Source organism: Thunnus maccoyii, chromosome 4, assembly GCF_910596095.1.
Source record: "Thunnus maccoyii chromosome 4, fThuMac1.1, whole genome shotgun sequence".
NCBI classification, from domain to species: domain Eukaryota; kingdom Metazoa; phylum Chordata; class Actinopteri; order Scombriformes; family Scombridae; genus Thunnus; species Thunnus maccoyii.
In genome coordinates this window covers 23,467,480-23,490,069 of record NC_056536.1, presented here as the reverse complement: position 1 = coordinate 23,490,069, position 22,590 = coordinate 23,467,480, and the positions used below count along the sequence as shown (strand labels likewise).

General features: G+C 40.6%; 1 protein-coding gene across 1 annotated transcript; it reads right to left on the bottom strand.

Annotated features, from left to right (window-relative positions):
• Nucleotides 1-1,192: 1,192 nt before the first annotated feature.
• On the bottom strand, nt 1,193-21,753 carry LOC121896434 (RNA-binding protein 38-like). The gene is made up of 5 exons (XM_042410342.1): nt 21,638-21,753; nt 21,274-21,499; nt 19,661-19,784; nt 17,557-17,611; nt 1,193-2,759 (listed from the first exon to the last, which is right to left on the bottom strand). The coding sequence occupies exons 1-5, from the start codon at nt 21,688-21,690 to the stop codon at nt 2,393-2,395; spliced, it is 825 nt and encodes a 274-aa protein (XP_042266276.1). The 5' UTR covers nt 21,691-21,753; the 3' UTR covers nt 1,193-2,392.
• Nucleotides 21,754-22,590: the final 837 nt, after the last annotated feature.

The window sequence follows — 22,590 nt, the reverse complement described above, 5'->3', positions numbered from 1 at the left end:
CTGTTCTTGTGCATAACAGCTGATAAACTACAGTGTGACTCCACCTCCAGAGCCCTGAAAAAACAAAGACAATTAAAGGATAACTGGTGGTGTTTTATATTTTTCTTATAATTAACAAATTCCATAAAAAAGACCAAAACAATGACTACTAACAGGTCTGCCCAAAGCCTGATATAATATAGCTTATTCCTCTGTGCTATAGACCTCCATTGTTGTCCAGAAACTATTAAAAACACACCAATAATCCACACTGTTGCACTAGTTGACATGTTTCTTCATTATGATCAACACGGACACTGTTGTTTAATAGGAATACTCACTCAAGCACCAAATGTGTATTAATCTCCTCTTTGCTAAAAACTTGAGCTACAATGACAAGTCAATCAACAGAAAATTAATATGCAACAATTTTGTTAAATTAATAATCATTTAAACAATTTCTTTCAGAAGAAACAGAAAAACTGAGAATATTTTCTAGGATTCATACTCCTCTCTGATGATAAACTGATTATCTTTGAATTTTGGATGATGGTCAAAACAAGACATTTTGAAGAATAAATATGGGCTCTGGGAACTTGTACGGACATCTTCACATTTTTACAGACCACACAAATAACTGATTAATCGATAATGAAAATAATTGTTAGTTGCAGTCCTACTAAAAACTACAGTGCCCGGCTGTTGTAGGATATTATTTAGCCCCTGCAAAAAGAAGAAACTACATGTGTGTTTGTTTTTTAGATTTTATTCTTTAGATTTAAGTCTTCAGTAGGAACCAGTGGGCTCGGGGCTGAGAGCCACAGACAGACAGGTGAAGTCAGAAAATACTGAGAAATAGACAAAATACATTGTTGGTTTTGGTCTTTTCATGGGACTTGTTGGAAATAAAAAAATATAAAACATTTCTTGAGAGATGAGAAAACAATGTTGCCTACAGTGCAGTCACATCAGCAACTACAAGCCTTAAAAAAATGTTGTGTAATGTAAATGTTAAAAAATAAAAAACGAATTCAACGTAGCCTTCACCTACACACTTTTACCAGTCCATCAGTGTAAAGTATTTCTCTTCAATAAAGAAATGATGACTCATCTGTGACTCTCCAGACTTGAGCCTTCAAGGCAACAACTGTGTCATGCAGCAGCAGATATCTCACCACAGTTATCATCCACACTCAGAAAATGATAGCATGTGTTATTTAGAAATATTCTTTTTATTTTGCATATTTGTTTTAAATGTGATGTATGGCTTGGTTTAAGACTACTAAGGTGGTGCCACAGCACGGTGGGACTTCAATATCTTTGCTAAAGCATCTGTCTGTATTCTGTAGCTGGAAAAAAAAAAAGAACATAACAAAGAAACATCTCTGACCAGTACAATGGGCTGGAAAAGGAGCTCGATCCTGACACTGGCGTATACTGCATCGCTCTATTTCTCTCTCACTCGCATACACACAGAAAAAGACAGCAAAAACACACATACACATTCAGCAACAACATACTTCTTGACATTTACTTGATATGTATTGACAACAATGTAATTTAAGTATCACAAACACCAGATCTAGACTCTGTTGCTCCAAAAGTTGCAGGTCAGAAATAGCCTAAGTTGCTGCAGGAACCTTATGTGATGAATATTGTGTTTTAAGTGTTAACAAGGTCTTTCACTGAGTAATGATGTAGCAGTAGCAATACAGAAAACAATATACCAGTGTTGTCTACCTTATTCATGCTCATCCTTCATCGTCGTAATTGCATATTCTGTTAAACTGTGATTATCACTGTGTAATAACTTGCCAGCGGTGGACAAAAGGCAGTAAAATAAACATTTTGTTCATTTGAGATGAGACACTAATAACAATGACTAACACAAACTGAACCAGGTACAGAGAGATCTCTAAGGCCGTAGACAGAAAGGTAACCTTGAAGAGGAGGTAATTGGACCTGCATTTCTGAAAGAGGAACTGGCTCACGGCTTGGCCAATGTCCAGCGTTCAGCCCAGTACCTTTGGAGAAACTGCAGCCGCAGCATCATGTCAAACAGACGTATTTCTCATTGTCTTTACCCGTTCACTCTCCAGCAGAAAGCGCTGAGGGCCAGGGGTAAGAGAGAAACTTCCAGAGGATTACCATGTCATCTCATTCCGGTTCCTGACGTTTGCCACTTATGAAAAACATTCAGATCGTATGCTGATGACAATAGCAGTAGAACATTTTCATTAACTATTACAACAATAATATAAAAAAAGACAGGAGTGAGAGTGCTTTCTGAAAGCCCTTTTGATTACATCACACTCTCCCCCTGCTTCTCCAGTCTCATCCTGATGATGGCACAGGTCGTAGCGCAACAGTTCCGACTCATCAGTCCGGCAGCTCCAGCTCCGCTCAGAGCTGCTCACTGCATGCGGTCGGGCTGGTGCAGCGGGTAGTGGAGGAAGGCCTGAGGGGCGGCAGACACTGTGCTGAGTGCAGCCAGCGGAGGAGGAGGAGGAGGAGGATGGAGGGCAGCCGGAGGGGTCGGCGAGGCGGTAAGAGCGGGTGCCGGCGTGCCGGGGGAGAAGCTGTAGCTGAGGTATCCAGCAGAGGGCGACGGTGAAGGCGTGTAGGGGTACTGCTCCAGTCCCGTGGGGGCGTAGTGGCTGTAGGCGGAGTTGTAGTCCAGGTAAGGGGAGGCGAGGGCTGCCGCTGTGGGGCTGAGTTGAGACTGCAGCACCAGGCTGGGCTGGAGGAATGCTTGAGGGTAGACGTACTGCTGGGCGAGTCTGGACGGACAGAGGAACATGGGTTAGAAATGGTGGTGAAATAATTGGTCAGTTAATCAATTTGTTGATCAAAAGAAAACTAATCAGCAACAATTTTGATAAGAGATTAATAGTTTCACAAATGTGAATATTTGCTGGATTTCTTAGTCTTCTATGACAGCAAACCAAATATCATTATTTTCTGACATTTATAGGCAAAAAAGTGCATCAACAAAATAATCAGTAGCTAAATTAATAGTGATAATAATAATTACTTGCAGCCACAACCAGTGTTCCCTGAGGTGTTGTGGTGCACAGATGTGGAAAACAAAATAAAACATGTGATTAAGATCACACTATCATTTTAAAACTTTGAACAAGAAATTGTCATTACAGTTAGAGAAATTTACATTTGGTACTTTTATCTTGTTCTTTAAGACTGTATATTTTATATTGGGCACTTGGCTCTATATCTTTGAAGGGCTTCACCACCTGAGTGGAGATGCAGCAACAATTTTGTTGTTGATCATTGCCTGCAGTTACATTTTGTGTGCCTTTTATTTTCCTTTATTGTTTGCATTTATGACTTTTTCCCCCTTTATGTTCTGTATATGGCATTTTTAGCTGTCAGGTCCACTGCATACAGGTTTATGACCTCTGCTTTCACATTTTCTCTTCATCTGTTTTTAAATCAGTTTTAACGGTTATATGTTCAGAAAGCAAACGGAAAACAAAACATAAATACAGTAAATGACACCAAAGTTTAAGAAAGGAAGATGATTGATGTAGCTGATACTCATCTGGGGCCCCCAGAGTAAAAGACATGAGATACAGAAGAGTGTTTTATGAAAATATAAAGAATTTACACACATACACAATCCTGACAGCATCTTGGTGAAATCTGATCTAATTATTGAGAGTCACTGAAACGACAACAGTAACCAGACACACACAGTCAGAGTTGCATGTTTAACATAAACAAACGGGCAACGGTTTCTTTAGGAGCAGCTTCCTATCTTTACACCCCAAAACTAAAAACCTGAGTCCTATAAAGGCATCCTCCTCCTCCTTTAATAGCAATTATCAGCACTGTTGCTGTCACTTTATAAATAGACCATCTCCCTTGTGTTTAAGATTAATTAGCACATTGCCTGAGAAACACTTTGTTCCAAAATGAAAAATCACACATTTAAAAACTAAACAATGAATAACGAGAAGTTACTTTTAATCACAATCTCTTGTATTTCTTGATAATAATAATTAATAAGTTGTTGCTCTAAAATTTGGCCTCTGCATTGAAAGCCTGTACGCGCACACACACACATACACACACACAACTCGCCACAATAGATGAAGTGTATCACATTGTTGGTACTTCGAGCCTCAGCAATAATGAGAGAAAAAAGTGCTCTCCTGTCCTTTTGTATTCAGTCATGCCCTTGCTTGAGGCTGCCCACTTAACCTGAACTGCCTCATCTGGCAACAGCAACAGCGATCATATCAGAAGAACTAGGTTACGCCGCTGCGCTTAAGTAAAAACAACAGAACATGACAGTACTTAACACTTAACACTCCTGTGATCAGTGCCTACAGTCAGACCCATTAACCTGACAGTAACCTTGTCACTGAGTCTGAGCAGGTGATCAGTGCAGCAAGAGGCGGCCTGCTGCTGCTGCTACTGCTGCTGCTGCTGCTACTGCTGCTGCTGCTTACCCCTAAACAGAGCAGGAGCAGGGATCAGGTGTGCTTACACAACAAACACTGACACTGGGCCTGTTCACACCCACACTGGTGTATACACAACACACACAGACACACACCGGTATGTATACCTGCCAATTTACTACAGTGCCCATATGTACTGTAAGTTAGACAACATATTTAACCTACTGTGTCCTTCTGAGGAACCCTAAAGTCCAAAATATCCCTGTTAAATTTCTCATTGACTAACTTGAAACTTGAACCTGAAAAGACAGATTTCTGTGTTGGATTGTTTTCATTAAAGCCAAACTAATATCATACTTAAATTGAGTGAAACATTATAATTATGAAATATTATATAATATATTGAAACACCATGTTTTGGCATCTGTACTATCACATCAAATGGATTTATGTTATACTTTCCTAAATTCTGCCAGTAGGAGAAGTATGCAGTCATTACTTCACCAGTCAGCTTGATGCTGATGTAAAAAAGGACCAAGAGTGAAATAACAACTCGGTGACACTAAGTTGACTAACTAGAAGAAACTTTTTTATTTCACCAATGCTTTTTGGCTCGGAGACTGCAGATCCAGAATCCAGATCAATACCAATAAGAGAAAAGTCCATCAGTGAATGTTTGACCTCCGAAATATGTCTGGCTGTCTTAAAAGCTTACATCCAAGGGGAATGAATAAAGATTTTAGTATTAGAAGGTGTTTTTTTGTCATTTTTACAATTATTTAATAAAGGTTTTGCTGTTTTTAATGAGTTAATTAATAATTTTAAACATTTAAAACAGGTTTTAAATTGTATCCTTGTTTTTTTTTTTAGATGTTTTCTGCTGTTTATAATTCATTTTGCTCTGTACTTTTTTAAAAATTTATGTGCTGGAAGTGCATCATCCTTTGGAGGCTGGCCATCAATGTGTCAAGCTCTCACTGGATAACTGATGAGGATTCAGCCTTCGAGTAGAGTTAACTGTATAACGGCTGTGTCTTTTTCATATTCTGTAAATCACCCTGATGAATCACCCATGTGTCGGTGAAATAAAAAACATTTTTTTTGGTAATTTTTGGAAACCGTACAGTCTGGACTAGAATTTAAAATAAAACTCTCCGGGTTCAAACAATACAAACAAGTCTGTGAAGGTTTTCAAAACCTCTTTAACTCACACTTAAGGGAGTAGTTTCATATCTTGGGAAATACCCTTTGCCACAGCCAGCAGCTGGTCAGCTTAGCTTAGCATTAACACTGGAAACAAGAGGAAACAGCTAGCCTGCCTGTCCAAATCTGCTTTACACTTTCACTTTTTTTTTTTAGCTCACTAATTAACATGCTGTATTTAGTTTGTTAAATCCAACAACAATATGTGCTTTAGGCTTGTGTACGCATTAAACAAACGAGATACTTAGTTAATTAGTGAGTTTTAGAATATGAAACTACAAAAGTGTTGATCTTCTCATCTAACTCTCTGCATAAAAGCAAATTAAATGCATTTTCCCAAAATGTTTAAAGAATAGTTTTGCTGTTTTCAGTTCAGACCTTATTAAAAAAGTTTCATGTCTTGATCTTGTGTAACACATCACCAACTGTTGCTTAGCAGTTAGAAAATAACCACTCAGCTGCAGCTTCTTGATGAGCTTCAACACATTAAGATGGTTCAAATGTTAAAACACAGGAAGCTCTCAGTAAAGTCAGAGATATTTGTTTTATTCTTTATTTCTCTTAGCTACAAGAAGCAGAAGTTGAGCAAAGTGAAGTCAATTAGAAGTAAAGTTCATAACCCTCTCTACTGGTGCGTCGGTTTGACTGGACTGTGAGCTTCCTGTTTTTGAAAACAAGATCGATCACGATGTTTGACTGACTGACTGATCTGTGTTTGTGCCAAGTGAGACGTGAAATGATGCCAACCAAAATTTTAATAAGGTCTGGGCTTACAAACACTAGCTGTGCCCAGTTCCATACTTACTGTACAAAGTAAGTACTAATATTTATAGAATACTGAAACATTTCCTACTAACAGGAAATGATGCCACATGTGCTGACTGGCAACAACCAAACTGTGACTTTAGAATGACACTGTGAATTCACAAAGAGAAAACAAAATGTCTCTCTGCAGATATATACTTATGTTTTCACTTTCTGGAGCTTTCTCAGCTCTCATTTTGTCCAGCTGTGAGCAGCTCCTCCATTTCCTTCGTGCATTGCATTGCGGGACGAGTAGGACAGCTTCTCAAATGTGACGATTTTCTGCTTTTCTTTGTCAAATTAAAAAAATCTTTTGTGTTCGACTGTCGGTTGGAATAAAACAAGCAAATTGAAGACATCACTGCGGGCTCTGAGAAACTGTGAATGCCACTTTTTCAGTCTTTTCAAAAATCTTATAGACCAAACGACGATAGATTAATCGATGATGAGAATAATCCTTACTTGCAGCCCTATACGAGTGCAATGTTATATCTGTGGGGAGTCCTGGGCAAAGAGCAGCACCATGCCAAACATCATATCTACAGACTAATGACATACAACAAGCATGAAGTCAAAAGACAGCTGTAGCTAATACTGCGCCCCCCCACCCATCTGTATCTCTCCTTTCTCAACTCCGTGAGTCTCTCCCAGAGCAGAAGTGCAGTGTCATTCCCACGGCTGTGTGCCGCTGCCCGCCTGTGCACCGGCCTGACTGATCCAATGTGACAGCGGCATCGTACGAGAGAGATAGAGAGAGAGAGCTGCGCCTCGCCTCTCTCTTCCCCGTGCCTGGCATCATCGCGGGCTGTCAAACACACATTTGTATATACGTATTTGTACATACGAACGGGAGGGAGAGGGGGGCGGTGGGGGGGGGTGTAGACAGATATACTCACAAACACTCACGTACAAACATTAATTTAGAAGCACACATTTGCTTGAACACATCATGTGCTCAAAAATGAACGTGCAAGTCTGAATGTACCAAAAATAAAACATACTTAACAGGTTGTGTGTGTGTGGTCAGTTAAGCAGCTTAGAAGAGGATGTGGATACATGTGTGTGTGTGTCTGTGTGTTTGTGTGCGTGGTGAGTGGGGGGGGTTTCAGCCATAGCAGGGATAATTGGCGCAGCTGCATGGGTGCACGCTCACTAACAGACCCATGAGAGCAGAATAACCTCCACCGAGTCCGCTATCCATCCCCTCTCTCTCTCTCTGTGGGTTCACTCCCTCACAGCCAGTTTCCTCTGCACTCCTCCTCACTGTCCCTTCTCAAAACTAGGAAGCGGGATAAAAGAGATAGGATGTACTGAATTAAAAAAAAACATCTGCAGTTTGTTTTTTTTTTCTCCCAAGGGTCAAGGTCGGGACTCCTTTAGCGAGGAATGAGGAAGGAGAGGAGAAGTGGGGGGGGGGGGGGGGGGGGGGGGAGGCTGAGAGGTGAAGGATCAGTCATCATATCCTTCATGCCTTAGGACAGCCACGCTTTTAATAGTTCAGATGATGTGAGGAGGGTGAGTCAGTCAAAGAGACAAACACACACTCATGGAGACACACACACACACACACACACACACGACCCTCCGTCCTCTCTCTGTGTGAACACACACACACACACACACGGCTTGAGGGAGGGTGAGAGATAGAAAGGCCAACATCAGCGCTGGACACTCAGTTCTCTTGTCAGCAAGCAAGAAATGCATTTCAGTTTGATTAAGGATTCAAAGAGGCTGCATGATATGCAGAAGATTATATGTGAAAATGTTGCAAAAGTGATACGTTCGTTGAATGTGATCAAGTAAGTCATGATCGTTTCAATGTGTCTCAGATTGTAAGTGTTACAAACCCTGCAGAGACACAGATTGTGTTGTCATCATCAAAATGATTTCCATCTCATTTTCACTTGTTGCATGCTTGTTACACATCCAACAAGCATCTAAAATATTCTGCTCTGAATAAGAAACAAAAAAAAAATCTGAAAATCTTTAAACCAACTTTTATCAATTAATGAGTAACCGGCAGCATCATATCTGCAGCAGCTTCACAGTAAAAACTGATAAAACTGTATTTTAACCCCCCTTGTTTAGCATTTATAATAGACAATAATAAATGGTTTATAACACACCATAATGTAGCTGTAAGCAGATGTAAAGATGTTTTTTTTTAGATGTTTTAGTGTAACATGTTTGTCAACTCCTACTGTGAAGCATCCGTAACAATATAATACAGTTGTCCTGTATGAAATATAATCTATTTATTGCACATATTTAGTATATTAATTCAATATAACACATTGATATAATTAGGTATTTATCTATTTATAAATACTTCTTCACTCCTCATGACAACTGAGCAAACACAATTGCACCACACTCTAAAAAAACAACCCTTAAATACCTGCAAATTACTCAGAAAACTTCCAGGAAAGTAGTATAAAATGAAAGAACCTGTAAAATAAAGCATTACCAAAATGTTTTTATATCTGCTTACAGCTACATTATAGTGCATCATTCAGTGTTTATTCACGCAGAAGTGTCACTGCTCATTAAGAATCGACCTCAATCTAGATTTGTATATTTCTATACGCTTTTTTGGGGGGGAAAAGGGAGGGGGTCGACATCCGTTTATGGCTCAACAAAGCACAAAAAAAGAGGAGCAGGAGCTGAGTTTAGTGTTAAAATGAACACCACCCAACAACAAACTGAAAAAAAAAAAAAAAAAAAAAAATGCAAATGCAGATCAAAATGTGTGTCATCTCTTAACAGACAACTGAACAAAATGGGAGCTTTCCGCGCTATGAAAAGCTTCCAACACGATTTTCTTTTTTCAAATATGGCTTTTCATCTGACACGAGTGTCTCTCCTAATTGGGTCCCTGGGTAAGAAGAATATACACCTGAGGGTTCGACGTCTACCTAAACCCCTCGACAGACAGCGTCTGTGATAACTACGGGCTGAAAGAAAGGAGGAAAGAGCAAGAAAGAAAGATAATTTAGAGAGGGAGGAAGGCAGCCACAGAGGAAACAGATAAAGAGTGCAAAAAAAAAAAATCACTTGTGAATGTATTAAAGGAGTCGACAAGGCGTCGCCCACAGAGGCTGTTTTATGATTCACTGATGTTTCATTGAGGACATTTTTCTATTTCCACCCAACCATAAATGGGTTTCACACATAAAAAAGGAGCTTTGGTGTCACGTCTACCGCCGGTCCTAAAGCTTCACTGAACCCAGCCACAGGTGTGCTGTAAGTCTGTATCACCCCCTCTTCACTGTCACCTCCCCCTCACTGCTCCTCTGCTTCAACAGGAAGTGCTGCCCCCCTCCACACCCACCACCTTAAACAGCCTCACCGCACATCCATCTCCTTCCTCTCTAACATTGAATAATTTTTGTAATAAGAAAAAAGGATCCTCTGCCAAGCAACCACGCCGACGCTGGGTGCTAAAGGCAGACAGCCAGGCAGCCATGGGCGACAGATGCCTCCCTCGAATGAGAATATCCTCCTCCTCTAAAACCACCCCACCCCCACCCCCCCAATTCAGCTGTACCTTAAAGCCACATTTGGCATCAGCCCGTCCTCTGTCCTCTTTAAAACTTAAAGCAAACACGCCAAAGCAGCAGACAGAGCACTGCTTTGTTTGAGTTTGTTATTTGCTGTTTACCATGTGAGTGCATCTAATGGAGGTAGAGGCGACGCCATGTGTGAGCGCCAGACCCTGAATCCCCCCCTGAGAGCTCCAAAGAAACAGGAGCAACAGAAGACCTGCAGACATCTTTAGAAAGATTTCATGACTCTGAGGTTTATATACTACTGAGATCTAACCAGAGATTCCACATCGACATAGGTCTGAGCACAAGTATGAGTGCTTCGTCAGTCCACAAAAAACAGGCTTGTCTCAGTGCTACATGTTGGGAAATTGGGAGTAAAATATAAAGAAAGTGACATGTGGCAAAGTGACGGAAAGAAGTCTGTCACTTTGCTAAGAAATGTTTGAAACTGACTGCAGTCATACTGATCATGTCAAACACACACGTAGCCTCAGAGCAGAGAGATCGGAGCTGGACAGATGCGCCCTTTCTATGTCCTAAAAATGAAAAAGATTTGACAGGTTATATGGTTTATTTATCTCTTATTTAAAGATTTATGTCCAAATTGTAATCTAAGGAATTAAACCAAAGAGTTTGCCTATTTAGCATTTATATGCAGTGTATAAATAGTTAATAAATGTTTTATACCACATGTTACTGAGTTATAAGTAGTGTGACAAAGTGAGAATACACTATATTTGTCTCATACGCGCTTTAATATATTTAGTGCTTTTGCATACTATCCTAGGTTTGTTTGTGTTTAGCGTTATGTTTTGTTACCATCAGGACAGACAAGTATTTTTTAAATTCAGTTATAGTTTTTTTTTTTTAAATATTTAATCTCTAGTTTTATTGAGCTAAATGTTATGGAGAGGAAAAAACAAGGTAGAGAGAGGATGACCGCGTAGCTGCGTGCAATGTGATCACGCCTTAAGTTTGAGTCGAGGCACGTTTGAATTGTTGTTTTTCTTTGTTGCGAAGTGAAAATAGGTCACTCCCTTTAAGTCACTGAACAAGTCTCTGTGTCTGCGTTCTTTCACTTTCCTTTACACCTGCTTCCTCAAGCAAATCTAAGTGCTTATTATCAATAACTATAACTCCTCTGTGGGCATCCATACTGTAAGTGGGCGCCGGTTTATAAAACAGATAATGAATGACAACATGGTAAAACACAGTTGTAAAAATATTAAATATGTCCTCATATGAGAAGTTAAAATCGTTAATAAATGCTGTAAACTTAAATATGTCCTTATATCTGCTAACAACTACATTATAGTGCCTTATAAAACATTTATAAAATGTTTATATACAGCTTATAAATGCCTACAGTAAAGTGTTACTAGTCAATGTTTTCTCAGATCTGCTTGTTTTGGTGTGTTGAATGGTAGCAGTTTTTTCCCCTCATTTATCAGAGTGACTTAAGACAAACCACAGAAAACCCGATGTGTTCACTGTTCAGTTGATGTGTAGGTGGAGAGAGAAATAACAACATTGATAGTGATGGTAACTCGACAAAGAGAGTTTCCTGTTGAGGAAAAGTGAAGCTTCCATCCATTCAAAACACAACACCTCTTGCAGCTGTGCAGATCTCCTGAGGTTAATGTTGTTGCAGATATTAGTATCGCTTCTTCTTCCACAACAGATTTTTTTCCCTAAATACACAGTCAAACAATGAAACTGAAGCTGGTTTACAAGAGCCCCATAAACTGATGCACTAAAGAGCAAATGAAACAAATTAAATCAATGAATCGACATTTTTTGAGCAAAACTACCAAAAAGTTCACTTCTCAAATTGGATTATTTGTTGATTTTCTAAGTTCTGTGATTGTAAATTGAAAATCTTTGGGTTTTGGAAACCAAAGTGGACATTTTAAGATATGAACTTTGGTTGTGGGAAATTGTTAGAGGCGTTTTTTTTTTTTTTTTAACTATTTTCTGACATTTTAAAGACCAAACAATTAATCATTTAATCGCAAAAATAGCACTAATGTAACACTACTACATTACTACTACTACTACATTACTACTACATTGACAGAAAACTATTGGATGACAATTTTTTAAAATCAATTTAAAGTTTAAGTCATTTATCAAGCAGAACCACCAATGTAATCAATGTAAGGATTTGCTCCTTTTCTCTGTTTTATATTGTTGTAAATTGAGTATCTTTGGACTGTAAAACAACACAAGCAATTTAAAGATGTCACCTCTGACTAACAAATCATGGGTATTTTGGGGGGCATTTTATGCCTTTATCAGAGAGTCAACAGTAGAGAGATAACAGGAAATGTGTGGAGAGATGGGGAACAACATGCAAACCCGAGGCCACCAGAACACCACATGATGGGTGTTTTCTCATAGTTTATAGCCTACACGACGAGTTGTCAATGAACAAAGAATCAAAAAACAGATACAGATACAAAAAACAGATACACACCACACTCAGATATGTCTATGTCAGATATCACATAAAGGCAAAAATGCCAAAAAAAAAAATCTTAGAAAAACAAAAAAACAGTCATCAGCCAAAATCAGTCATTGCAGCAGCTCTGGATGTCTTCAAATTAAACACAGAGATCCATTTAAAATTACTGATGGCACAACTTGAAAATAAAAAGTTTATGAGCTGTCACAATAGTTAAAGGAAATTAATGACTCTCTAACATTTTTAACTGCAAGCTTGACGGCTTGTTGTTAAGTGAAAAATATGCAACAATTTGTCAAAGAGGATTTTTCCACTTAAACAATAAGCCACTAAGTCTGCAGTCAGCTCACAATCTGTCAATCCAGACGTTTGTCTTATTCATACTTCATAGCTGCTTACTGCTGGTCTGTAAAGTGTTCAAAAACTCCTTTTAACCACTAATAAACCTACAGTACGCCTTGTTGGAACATGAAACTGTAGCAGCCTTTGGAGAATTGGTGAGAAATGTTAAGATTATGTCAACCGGAATGAATCATGTGCTACTGTGCTGTTCAGAAAAGCTAATGACTACTAGATGACTATTACCACATCTGCTGATTATTTTCATGATTACTCAATAAGGTTTCATGTATAAAATGCCCAGCATGGTTTGAAAGACTTGCAAGTGACACACTGAAATGTCTTGTTTTGTCCAAATAACAGTCCAACACCCAAAGATATTAAGTTTACAATTATATAAAATCAGAAAAAAATCTCACATTTTATCTACTTATGTATCTGCTCTCTCCTGTATTTGTGTTTTTTCTCCTCTTTCTGTAAATCTTTAAGGTCCAGTTCGTAGAATTTAGTGGCATCTGGTGGAAAAATCTTGGTAGAAGTTGAATAAAATATTCATAAGTATGTTTTAATTAGTGTATAATCACCTAAAAAATAAGAATTGTTATGTTTTCGTTACCTTAGAATGAGCCCTTTATATCTACATAGGGAGCGAGTCCCCTGCCACAGAGGCGACCATGTTGCACCGCCATGTTTCTACAGTAGCCCAGAATGGACAAACCAAACACTGGCTCTAGAGAGGGCCTTTCACGTTTTTCGTGAGTTTCGCGGCCACCGTAGGTTCTCTTACAAGCTTAGAAGGGGAGGGTGAGCAGCGGGGTATTCAGTTGGTTGCAATCTGCAACATCACTGCTAAATGCCACTGTATTCTATACACCGAACCTTTAAAAGGGGACATAACATGCTTTTTGTCATTTTGTGTCATTTATATAGTCTTACAATGTCAGATGTCTGTGTTAAACATGGTCGAACTTCCAAAATTTGAGGTGAACGTACGTAAAAATGCTCCCTGCAAGTCAAAGGCCGGGGCTTCAGCCTGCTCTAGACACTCCGTTTGCAATGTTACCTCTACTTGCTCCTCATGATGACGTCAGATTTTTTGCATTTGTTGCTAAGATTGTTCCACCAGTTGTTCGTGTTGTCCACTCGTGTATTTTGGATCAGATTCGGGCTCGAACATGTACGGATGTATTCGAGAAGTATTCGTTCTTTACTTGAAATGTATTCAAGTAAAGAACGAGAATAAGAAGCAAAACCTGACCTCTAATGTTTGTTTAGGAAGCCTCTGGAGCTGCAGAAAGTCTGCCGAGAGAACTGAGGGGCTGCATAAAGAGCCAGTATAAGATAAATAAGTTTGAACTGTAGATCATGCAAAGATATCCCAGTAGAGCCCCAGAATAAAAATATAACCCAGGAAATGTGCATGAAATGTCCCCTTTCGACTCTCGTGTCAAGACAGTGTATCATACGCCAGATTATTGAGCCCTGGAGGGTTGTGTAGGAAGGGATGTCGGGATGGTGGATGATGGCGGAAAATCACGAATATAGTGTTTTTAAAAAAGAAAATGCTCCCATTGGAGAAGTTGGAATCAACAAATATTTGACATTTTCGCTTGGAAAATGACTCAAATGATGGATCAAAACAGTCTTTCAATCGACTTATCAATTAACCAACTGATGGTTTCAGCTCTAGTTAAGAAAGCTTTATATTCAGCAGATAATTAGATTGACGGCATTAAAACATGTTACAAAGATCTTAATGCTTAAATTTGCAGGTGTTTCTACACTGACAAAGAGCCACCTTCTGTGTGTGTTTGCCTTTTGGGTGTGTTTAGTGTGTCAGGTGTTTTTTTTTCGCCTTTGTTTCAGTCTGTGAGGTGTCAAAACTGTTACTCTTCCTGGAAGAGAGAGATTAAAAGAGCAACTCCCCCTGCTCTGACTGTCCTCCCTCACTACGGGAGGCATTCAATCAACCCATCATCACTCATTCATAGACTAATCTGGGTCAGCCTCAATTCCCCCATCACTCATTCAGAAATTGAGGACTGCAATATTAATAGCACTCAGAACAGTTGAGGTTGTTAATGGACTTTTCTGTCATCCTGTCGTCTTCCAGTTTTCTTTTCCAAAAGATCCAGATGCTAAAACTTAAGCTTTTTTATCAACCAAAGACTACAAAATGCTTTCATCAAAGAGACTGAACACTCTTTTCCCTAAATAGCAGCTATTTAAGCTTGAAATGAAAAGTCAACAGCACACCCACATACAAAGAAAATCTCAAAACAGACAGCGGTGATACTGGCTGACAATATCCTCGCCTAGAATCACCTAAGCAACAGTCTGTGACGGTCCTTGAGCCTGTTGCCTTGATCCAGTGTATTGTGTGTGTGCTTTGTGTATCTTGCAGGTCCTTGGCTGGGTGGAACCGAGGTGCCATTGAGCTAACTGGGAACACCTGGACAGTGTTTCCAAGTTAAATAAGCCTGCCTGCCTAGACGCCAGTGTGTCGGTCCCTTCACCCTTCAGCAAGCTCGGGATGTTTCTTTTGCATCGCTTCCTTTTGTTTGAGCACTGAAAACATGCACTTCATATCAGCCACCGCATTCATGCACTCTCACACACACCACGGATCCAGACTTTCACACCCTATTGCAGTTATAATTGCTATTTACGTTGATAAATTTCGATTTGATACTGCTAACTTTCGCATGTATCTCCCTCTTTTGTTGTGGCTTGCGAGCCGGTCGTGACACAGTCATACACCGAATATCTGAGTCTGTCAGAAGAGTCAGCAACCCTCAACTTACACAACGAGAAGCTTCTGGGTTCAACTTGTGGTGTTTCTCTACTGTCTTTAACAGCCCCAGGCGTGAATCATTCTCTATTTTTCACTCAGGAACTGAGTCATTTGTGTTTTCTTGTGTTCACAATGTAACCCAGGGAGACTGGATGTAGAGGATAATGTCTCATGTGGATTACAGAGAATTTCCAAGCAGGTCAGGTTCTTCAGCCCCCCATGCACAATGATATGGATAAAATCCTCTTCCTGGTATATGTTGTTTTATACTGCGATCTCCGTACATATTGTAATATAATTTTCTGGGGATTCTATTGAGAAACTGTTTATCGATAAAACAGGAAAGTCTATTTCTGACTAATCCAGCAAATCAAATACCTGACAAATCAGTTCACTTCATTACATCGATGCAAAAATAAAAACTCCAATACTATGAGTTGTGAGCTGTTTAATAAAAGAGTGATTCCACCTTCTTAGATAAGTTTTAGAAGTCTTAAGCGGTGAAACTATATACAGTATTCACAAGAAAGAACCAAAGATTAGCAAAAAAAAACAACTTTGTGTCACAGAACTTTGTTTTATGTCACACTAGCAGCTCTGCTGGTTTGTTGGTCCACCATTTTGGTCCAGACTGAAATATCTCAACAACTATTTAAGGGATTGCAATGAAATGTGACATTCACGGCCCCCCAGAGGAGAAATCTCAGTAACTTTAATGATCCCCTGACTTTTCCTTTGGCACCACTATTAAGACATTTGTGGTTTTAAGTGAAACCTCTTGACAACTTTTGGATGGATTGCCATTAAATTTGGTACAGACACTCATGTTCCCCTCAGGATGAATTGTGATAACTTAAGTGATCCAAAGTGACTCATAATGACTCACTGATAAAAAACTGACTCAGTAGTTCTAGAGAGGTTGATGTTTTTTGAATGGGAGTTTTGGAGGCAGCATCTAGCGGCCGTTGATGGGATTGTACTTTAGGTATTTCCGAATTGGCTTTAGCCTCAAGCTGTGGTAGTTGCTGCTTGGCCTCACAGAGCTGCTAACATGGCTAAAGACTATTATTCTTGTTTTGTTTTTGTTTTTTTACCTCTGTAATCATCTTGTGACACCTTGTAGGGGTGCTAACCCCCAGGTTGTGAATCATTAACACGGTATAAACAGTAAAATCTCTGGTTGAATTATTTATAACGTCTCACAGTATATATCGTTATACCACCGAACCCTGAATGCGAGTGCATGAATGTGAAGAGAAAGGAGACAAGGGATAATGGCAGCAGTGTGTGTGTGTGTGTGTGAGAGAGAGAGAGTGTGTGTGTGTAGGGGAAAGTGATGCAGGGAAGTTTGACTAAATGGCTCGTTGCCTCAGTGAAACCCAAGTCAACCGTGAGTGAAATTCAGAATTGAGCTTCTTGTGGGTTTAATGGACCGGAAGGACAGATAGACAACAGAAGACAAATCAAAATACAACGTACAGATACAGATTCAGACTGCTGCTGTTGCTGCTGTTGCTGCTGTTGCTGCTGTTGCTGCTGTTGCTGCTGCTGCTGCTGTTGCTGCTGCTGCTGTTGCTGCTGCTGCTGTTGCTGCTGCTGCTATTGCTGCTGCTGTTGCTGCTGCTGCTGCGACAGCCACTGAGGCTTTTTCTGTCTCTCACATTGCAGAGTGGCACTAACCACCACAACTCAAGTGGAGAGCAAGAGCGAGGAGTGCACACAAATGTCAAGGACGGAGGAGTGAAATTTTTTGTGTTTATTTTTCCCCCTTTTCTTTTTTATGCCTTTATCGGACAGTGACAGTTTAGAGATGACAGGAAACGAGGGGAGAGAGAGACCGGGAATGACATCCAACAAAGGTCCGCTGCCAGAATCGGTTATGTGGCATACGTCTTAGGCTACCGGGGCGCTCCGAAATGTATTATGTTGAAGAGGAGGCAGGTGAGAGAAAGAGAGAGACAGAGAGGTGGAAATAGAGGTATTGATTCTTCTCAGTCTTACCCATATTGCCTCTGAGCCCACGTAGGATGGACTTGCTGAACTCCAACAGAGAGACCTGCAGACAAGGAGAGAGAGAGAGAGAGACAGTGAGGAGAGATGTTCCAGCTATCGGCAACGCAGACAACCAAAGAGACAAGCATGCAAGGACTGTCTCTGCTTGTTTGTTTCAGATATCACAGACTAACTGCATACACACATGCTCAACACACTCACACAAATAAGGATGCGCACAAACATCTATGACCTCGCTGCCTCCAGAGTTCACCAGGAATCAGCTGAGGCTGAGTAAGAAAGGAGACACGTATCCTCCTCCTCCTCCACCTCCTCTCTGCCCCTCCTCTGACATTTCTACATTCCTCCAGTTATTCATTACTCCATTATTCCTTTCTTTTACTGTTTTCCATGACCTCATCACCCCTCCTCTTTTGTTCAAACTTATATCTAAATGCACATTTTCTTTCTTTCTTGCACACAACAGGGCCACCGGGACAAAGAGGAGACAGACGCTCTGTTATTTCTTGCTCTTAACAGTCCCATCCCCTCTTGCTCTTCTTATTCTCTCTCTCTCTCTTATTCACTCGCTTCTCTCTCACACACAATAACAAAATACCAAGCGCTGCCATCTCCCATCAGCTGCATGCTTGGGGAGTTGCGTCGCAGCGCCAGCCCAGGAATAAGGACACACAGTCAGTTGTTGTGGGCGCCACTGTTTGTCAGACACACCTACACACGATGAACATTTCAGCCAGCAAGCTTTAAATCAGGAAGCGAACACCAAACTTTGACTGTCAAGGTTTGGTGTGCACCGAGATATCGCAGGGAAAGTCACAAAGCATGAGCGCTGGTGGTTAACGCTGAAAATGCCCAGTGGCATGAAAGCTGCGTATGAACTCAAGTGTACGACATTCAGTGAACAAAGAATGAATGTATGGTGGGAACGAGCAGAGACAGTTTGCTGGCTGGATTTGCATACTAGTGGTTTTGAATGATTTACCCCACTAACCTTAAATTTGTACACACACATTTACTGGTTTGTAGATTGACTTGGCAGCTGCGGGTTTCCAGTCATTTCATTTACAGCATGAAAACAAACATGCAGATACCTGAAACTTGGCTCACAATCCTTCACAGTGACCATTTAGCTGCTTTTTAAAAATATTTTATCAAAGCTAAATTATACAGTAATTCCTTTGCGAGCAAGGAGTATTTTGATGACCTTCCTGTTGATATGATTCCTGCGTGTGTGGGATACTGCAACATCAGAGATGTGAAAGCCGGCTTCTGGACTCAATCATTCTAAAAAGCAGGAATCAACCGAATTCACATGTTTCTTTTCATGATAGCCGTGTTGTTTGTCCTCCAAGTTTTATCTCCCCAGAATAAACAGCAGTTTGTGAATGCAAAGCTTTTCTGCAGCTGTTAACTCAGGAGTTCAGATAAGTATGAGAGTATTGATTAACAGTCTCTGCTCTCAAATTCATTATCATTTGACAGTAATGTAACTTTGACCCCGCATAAATACAGAGGACTAATTATTTACTATACTGTTTGAAAAATGGTCAGCAATTTAAGGCAAAGTCTGGGGATATTCTTTATTTTTCTTATTGTCAATTGACGAAACCATGAACCCACCCGAGTATTATCTGTGTAGCTTATTTCTCTATAGTTGTCCAAAAACACATCAATGAGTCACACAGTCGTATTGGGCAACACGTTTCTTCCTTGTTATGAACATGGGCACTGTGGTTTAGTCTGACTTGATCCAAAATACACCATTCTGCTGCAGTAAATAGTTACAAGCACACCACTTAATTGAGTGAAAATAGTTCCCAGAAAATGCACAATTTACTCCTGATTCAGTAAGGGTTGACAAAACCTACGGTGCCCATCTGTGTTTGGGAATTATTTAACCTTTTTAAAAAGTGAAACCATATTCGGTACCTGTTTTTTTGTTGGTTTTGGTCTTTTCATGGGACAGGTATTTGGCTAAAACTAGATTAAGAAGAAACTGATATGATCCTGTACAGTATGTGACAGAGACGTATAAAAGAGAGACTGACGTTTGATAGTGTGTGTGTGTTCAGCAGCGATCTAACACACTTACTCGTCTGCGAACTACGAGGCTTTGCTCCCAAGTACGCCAGGTTCACGTTGGCCTTCCTGCCGTCGATGATGGGGTTCGCGTCTTTGCACGCCCGCTCCGCTGCCCCCCTGTCCACCATGGTCACCTGTTGACAATGTCACATCATTACTGACAGTATCACCCCTGATAAAGCTACATAACTGCATCATGTGAAAGCTTCTCTCTCCTGTGTGCATGGAGTGATTCCAACTTGAGCGCTCAGATGAAGTGACAGATCCAGAGCTGGGCGGCCCTGAGGGAGCTGCTGTCCTTGTCTCTCCTCGAATGATTCAGTCTTTTTGCTAAACGCACGAGGAGACTCCACAACATAAAATGAACAATCAGTGTGTTGAGATGGTTCCAGTGGAGCTTTGGCTGTGTCTAAGGTCTGGTGTAGGCTGGTGTGTGGGAGGTAGATTTGTTTTGGTTTTTTTGCAGACTGGGCTGCTAAGGATGAGATACTGGAATCTACCTTGAGTAAACACAGTGCAGCTACACTTAAACTACAGCTCCACCACCAATAAATGGGGCACTGAAAATGAAATTGCCACGCTGGCTTTCGTTTCATAGCATCAGACTCTAGATTCAAACAGAGGCAGTGGATGGTTTGAGGTCGTTGGGGTTCAAGAAGCTGCTGCGGGGAATTCGATCGCTAAGGGGAAGTCAGGGGTGAAACCAGCACAACGTCCCCAAAGTGGAGAAAACAACTCAACACACACCGGTCACCTAAGCTGATTGGCTCATTGACTGCAAAGTAGCAAAGATAATTTGAACTGCTTCACGTTAAGTCCAATACACATTTGACTCTTCTTATCTCATGTCTCTTTCTCTTTCACACTCTTGCACACACAAACTCACAGCCACACACAGACACACACCCAACTAAAACCATCCAGGCAGTGGGGGGGAGGGCTATATGTGAGGAAGTCAAAATGAAACTACTGCAGCCTTATCTTGCAGAGCCAACTGACATGTCACACCTCTGTGACCAAGGACTACTCCCCCCCCCCCCCCCCCCCCCCCCCCCAACCTCTCTCTCTCTCTCTCTCTCTCTCTTTTTCATACACACACACACACACACACAGCAGAAAGAGAGACATCTGTCCACAGCTGCTGCAGCTTATTACCAACTCGAGTGTATCCCTGTCTTGTGTGTGAGTGCGCTTGTTGCTGCACAGTGTGTCCTTGTGCTGTTGTGTGTAGCCTATGTCTGCGCGCTCATTTGTAATTTGGGACTGCAGAGATAATTGATGACACACTTATAAAAAATAACCTGCTACTCATGCTTCAAGCATGTGACTGCCACCACCAGACACACTGCACATGGCTGCTGCTGGAACAAAGTGGCAGTGTGTGAAGCCTCCAGGGCCCAGAAAAATCCTGCAGGAGGTTGTAATAACCAGCAGATAAAATATACAATTAAACATAAAGTTCAAACTCATTAAATGCTGCAACAGACTAGTGTTTTACAGCCCTGACTATCCAATTAAAGCCACTGCATGTGGCTGATAAAACCTTAAAAAAAGAAAACACAATTTTACTCCACATGTGGTCATTTATTCCACCAGAAGGCAGATGAACTGAGATGAACTTACAAAGCCGTATCCTCTGGACTTGCCCGTCTGCTTGTCGGTGATCACCACCGCCTCGTCGATGTCCCCGAAAGTCTCGAAATATTTCCGAAGTGAAGCATCGTTGGTGTGATAAGGCAACCCGCCGACAAAGATCTTGGTGTAAGTTGTGTCTTTCTCCATGGTGGGGTGCATTATCTCTAAAGGAACCCCTACCAGCTGACCTAAAAACAGCGGCGAACTCATGCGGCTTGACAAAACCAAAATAACACAAAGGAAGAAAAAAAAAGAAACAAGAATAACTTTACGCTCCTGATCTCCGAGAGGCTATGATAAAGACAACAGCGCGTCCATGGCGAAAACCGCAGCCTCCAGTTGCCTCACATACAGCTGTTGGATGTGTAGTCCTCCTGACAGGTGTCTTGGACCCTCTTGTCTCATGTCCCGGAAAAAAGCCAAGTCTTTAAGCTTCGCTAGGCGCGTCTTGCGTGCGCACACTGCGCGTCTGGTCCAATCGACGAACGGTGCGTCTTTTCCATTGGTGCATCCCGCCTCCTGCTCCACCCGACTCCTCCTGCTGCACGCACACATACACACACATACACACGCACACAGGAAACCCCCCACACGGCAGCTGAAATCACTTCTGCGAATAAAATGGAGAAACATGTGAAGATTTTGTATATTTAGCTGCATTTGTGAAGAGCAAGTGAAACCTAAGGTCTCAGGCTGTAAGATTACCAGAATGTGCGCCATGATTAACCACGTCTGAGAGGATATATATATATATATATATAAATATCTTGAATCCTACCAGCTGGGGTACCTGCAGACCCCAGAGGTTTACTTTTTGTCATATCTCACAGGTGCTTTATTCAATCATGTCAATTTTTCATGATTTTGTCAATTAATTTGTTCCTAATGATTTCATATCATTGTTTTCTGTTTCTGTTTTGATTAGTGCTTTTTAAAAAATACCAATGTAATGGGGTCTTGGGGCATTCTGTCAGGCGTTTTATGGAAAGATTGTACTTGAGATAAAAGCTGCAATTTGTATTAAAGAAAGGTATATATTTATTTTACACAATATGCAAATTAACTGCAACTTTCCTAAAATAATAATAATCTGTTTTTTTCAGACATTAATTGCATAACTAATAATGTTTTGAGACAAAATAAGTTAACCTATTGCTATGATGGTTGTTTCTTACAGTAGTTTATTCTTCCCAGTCCGTAGTCTTTGTATGTTAAATATGTTGGTAGGATATATACAGTATTTGAAATGGTTTTGAGTAGAATCTGTTGGGACTGTAGATGGAGAGGAGGCTGTGAAAACACTGA

Excerpts from the sequence above, each read along its gene's own strand:
- LOC121896434 (XM_042410342.1), bottom strand. The coding sequence starts at position 21,690 with ATGAGACAAGAGGGTCCAAGACACCTGTCAGGAGGACTACACATCCAA. Across the intron at positions 17,612-19,660 it reads GCCTCGTAGTTCGCAGACGA|GTCTCTCTGTTGGAGTTCAG; the intron begins GTAAGTGTGTTA and ends CCTTGTCTGCAG. Across the intron at positions 2,760-17,556 it reads TGGGCTCAGAGGCAATATGG|ACTCGCCCAGCAGTACGTCT; the intron begins GTAAGACTGAGA and ends CTGTCCGTCCAG.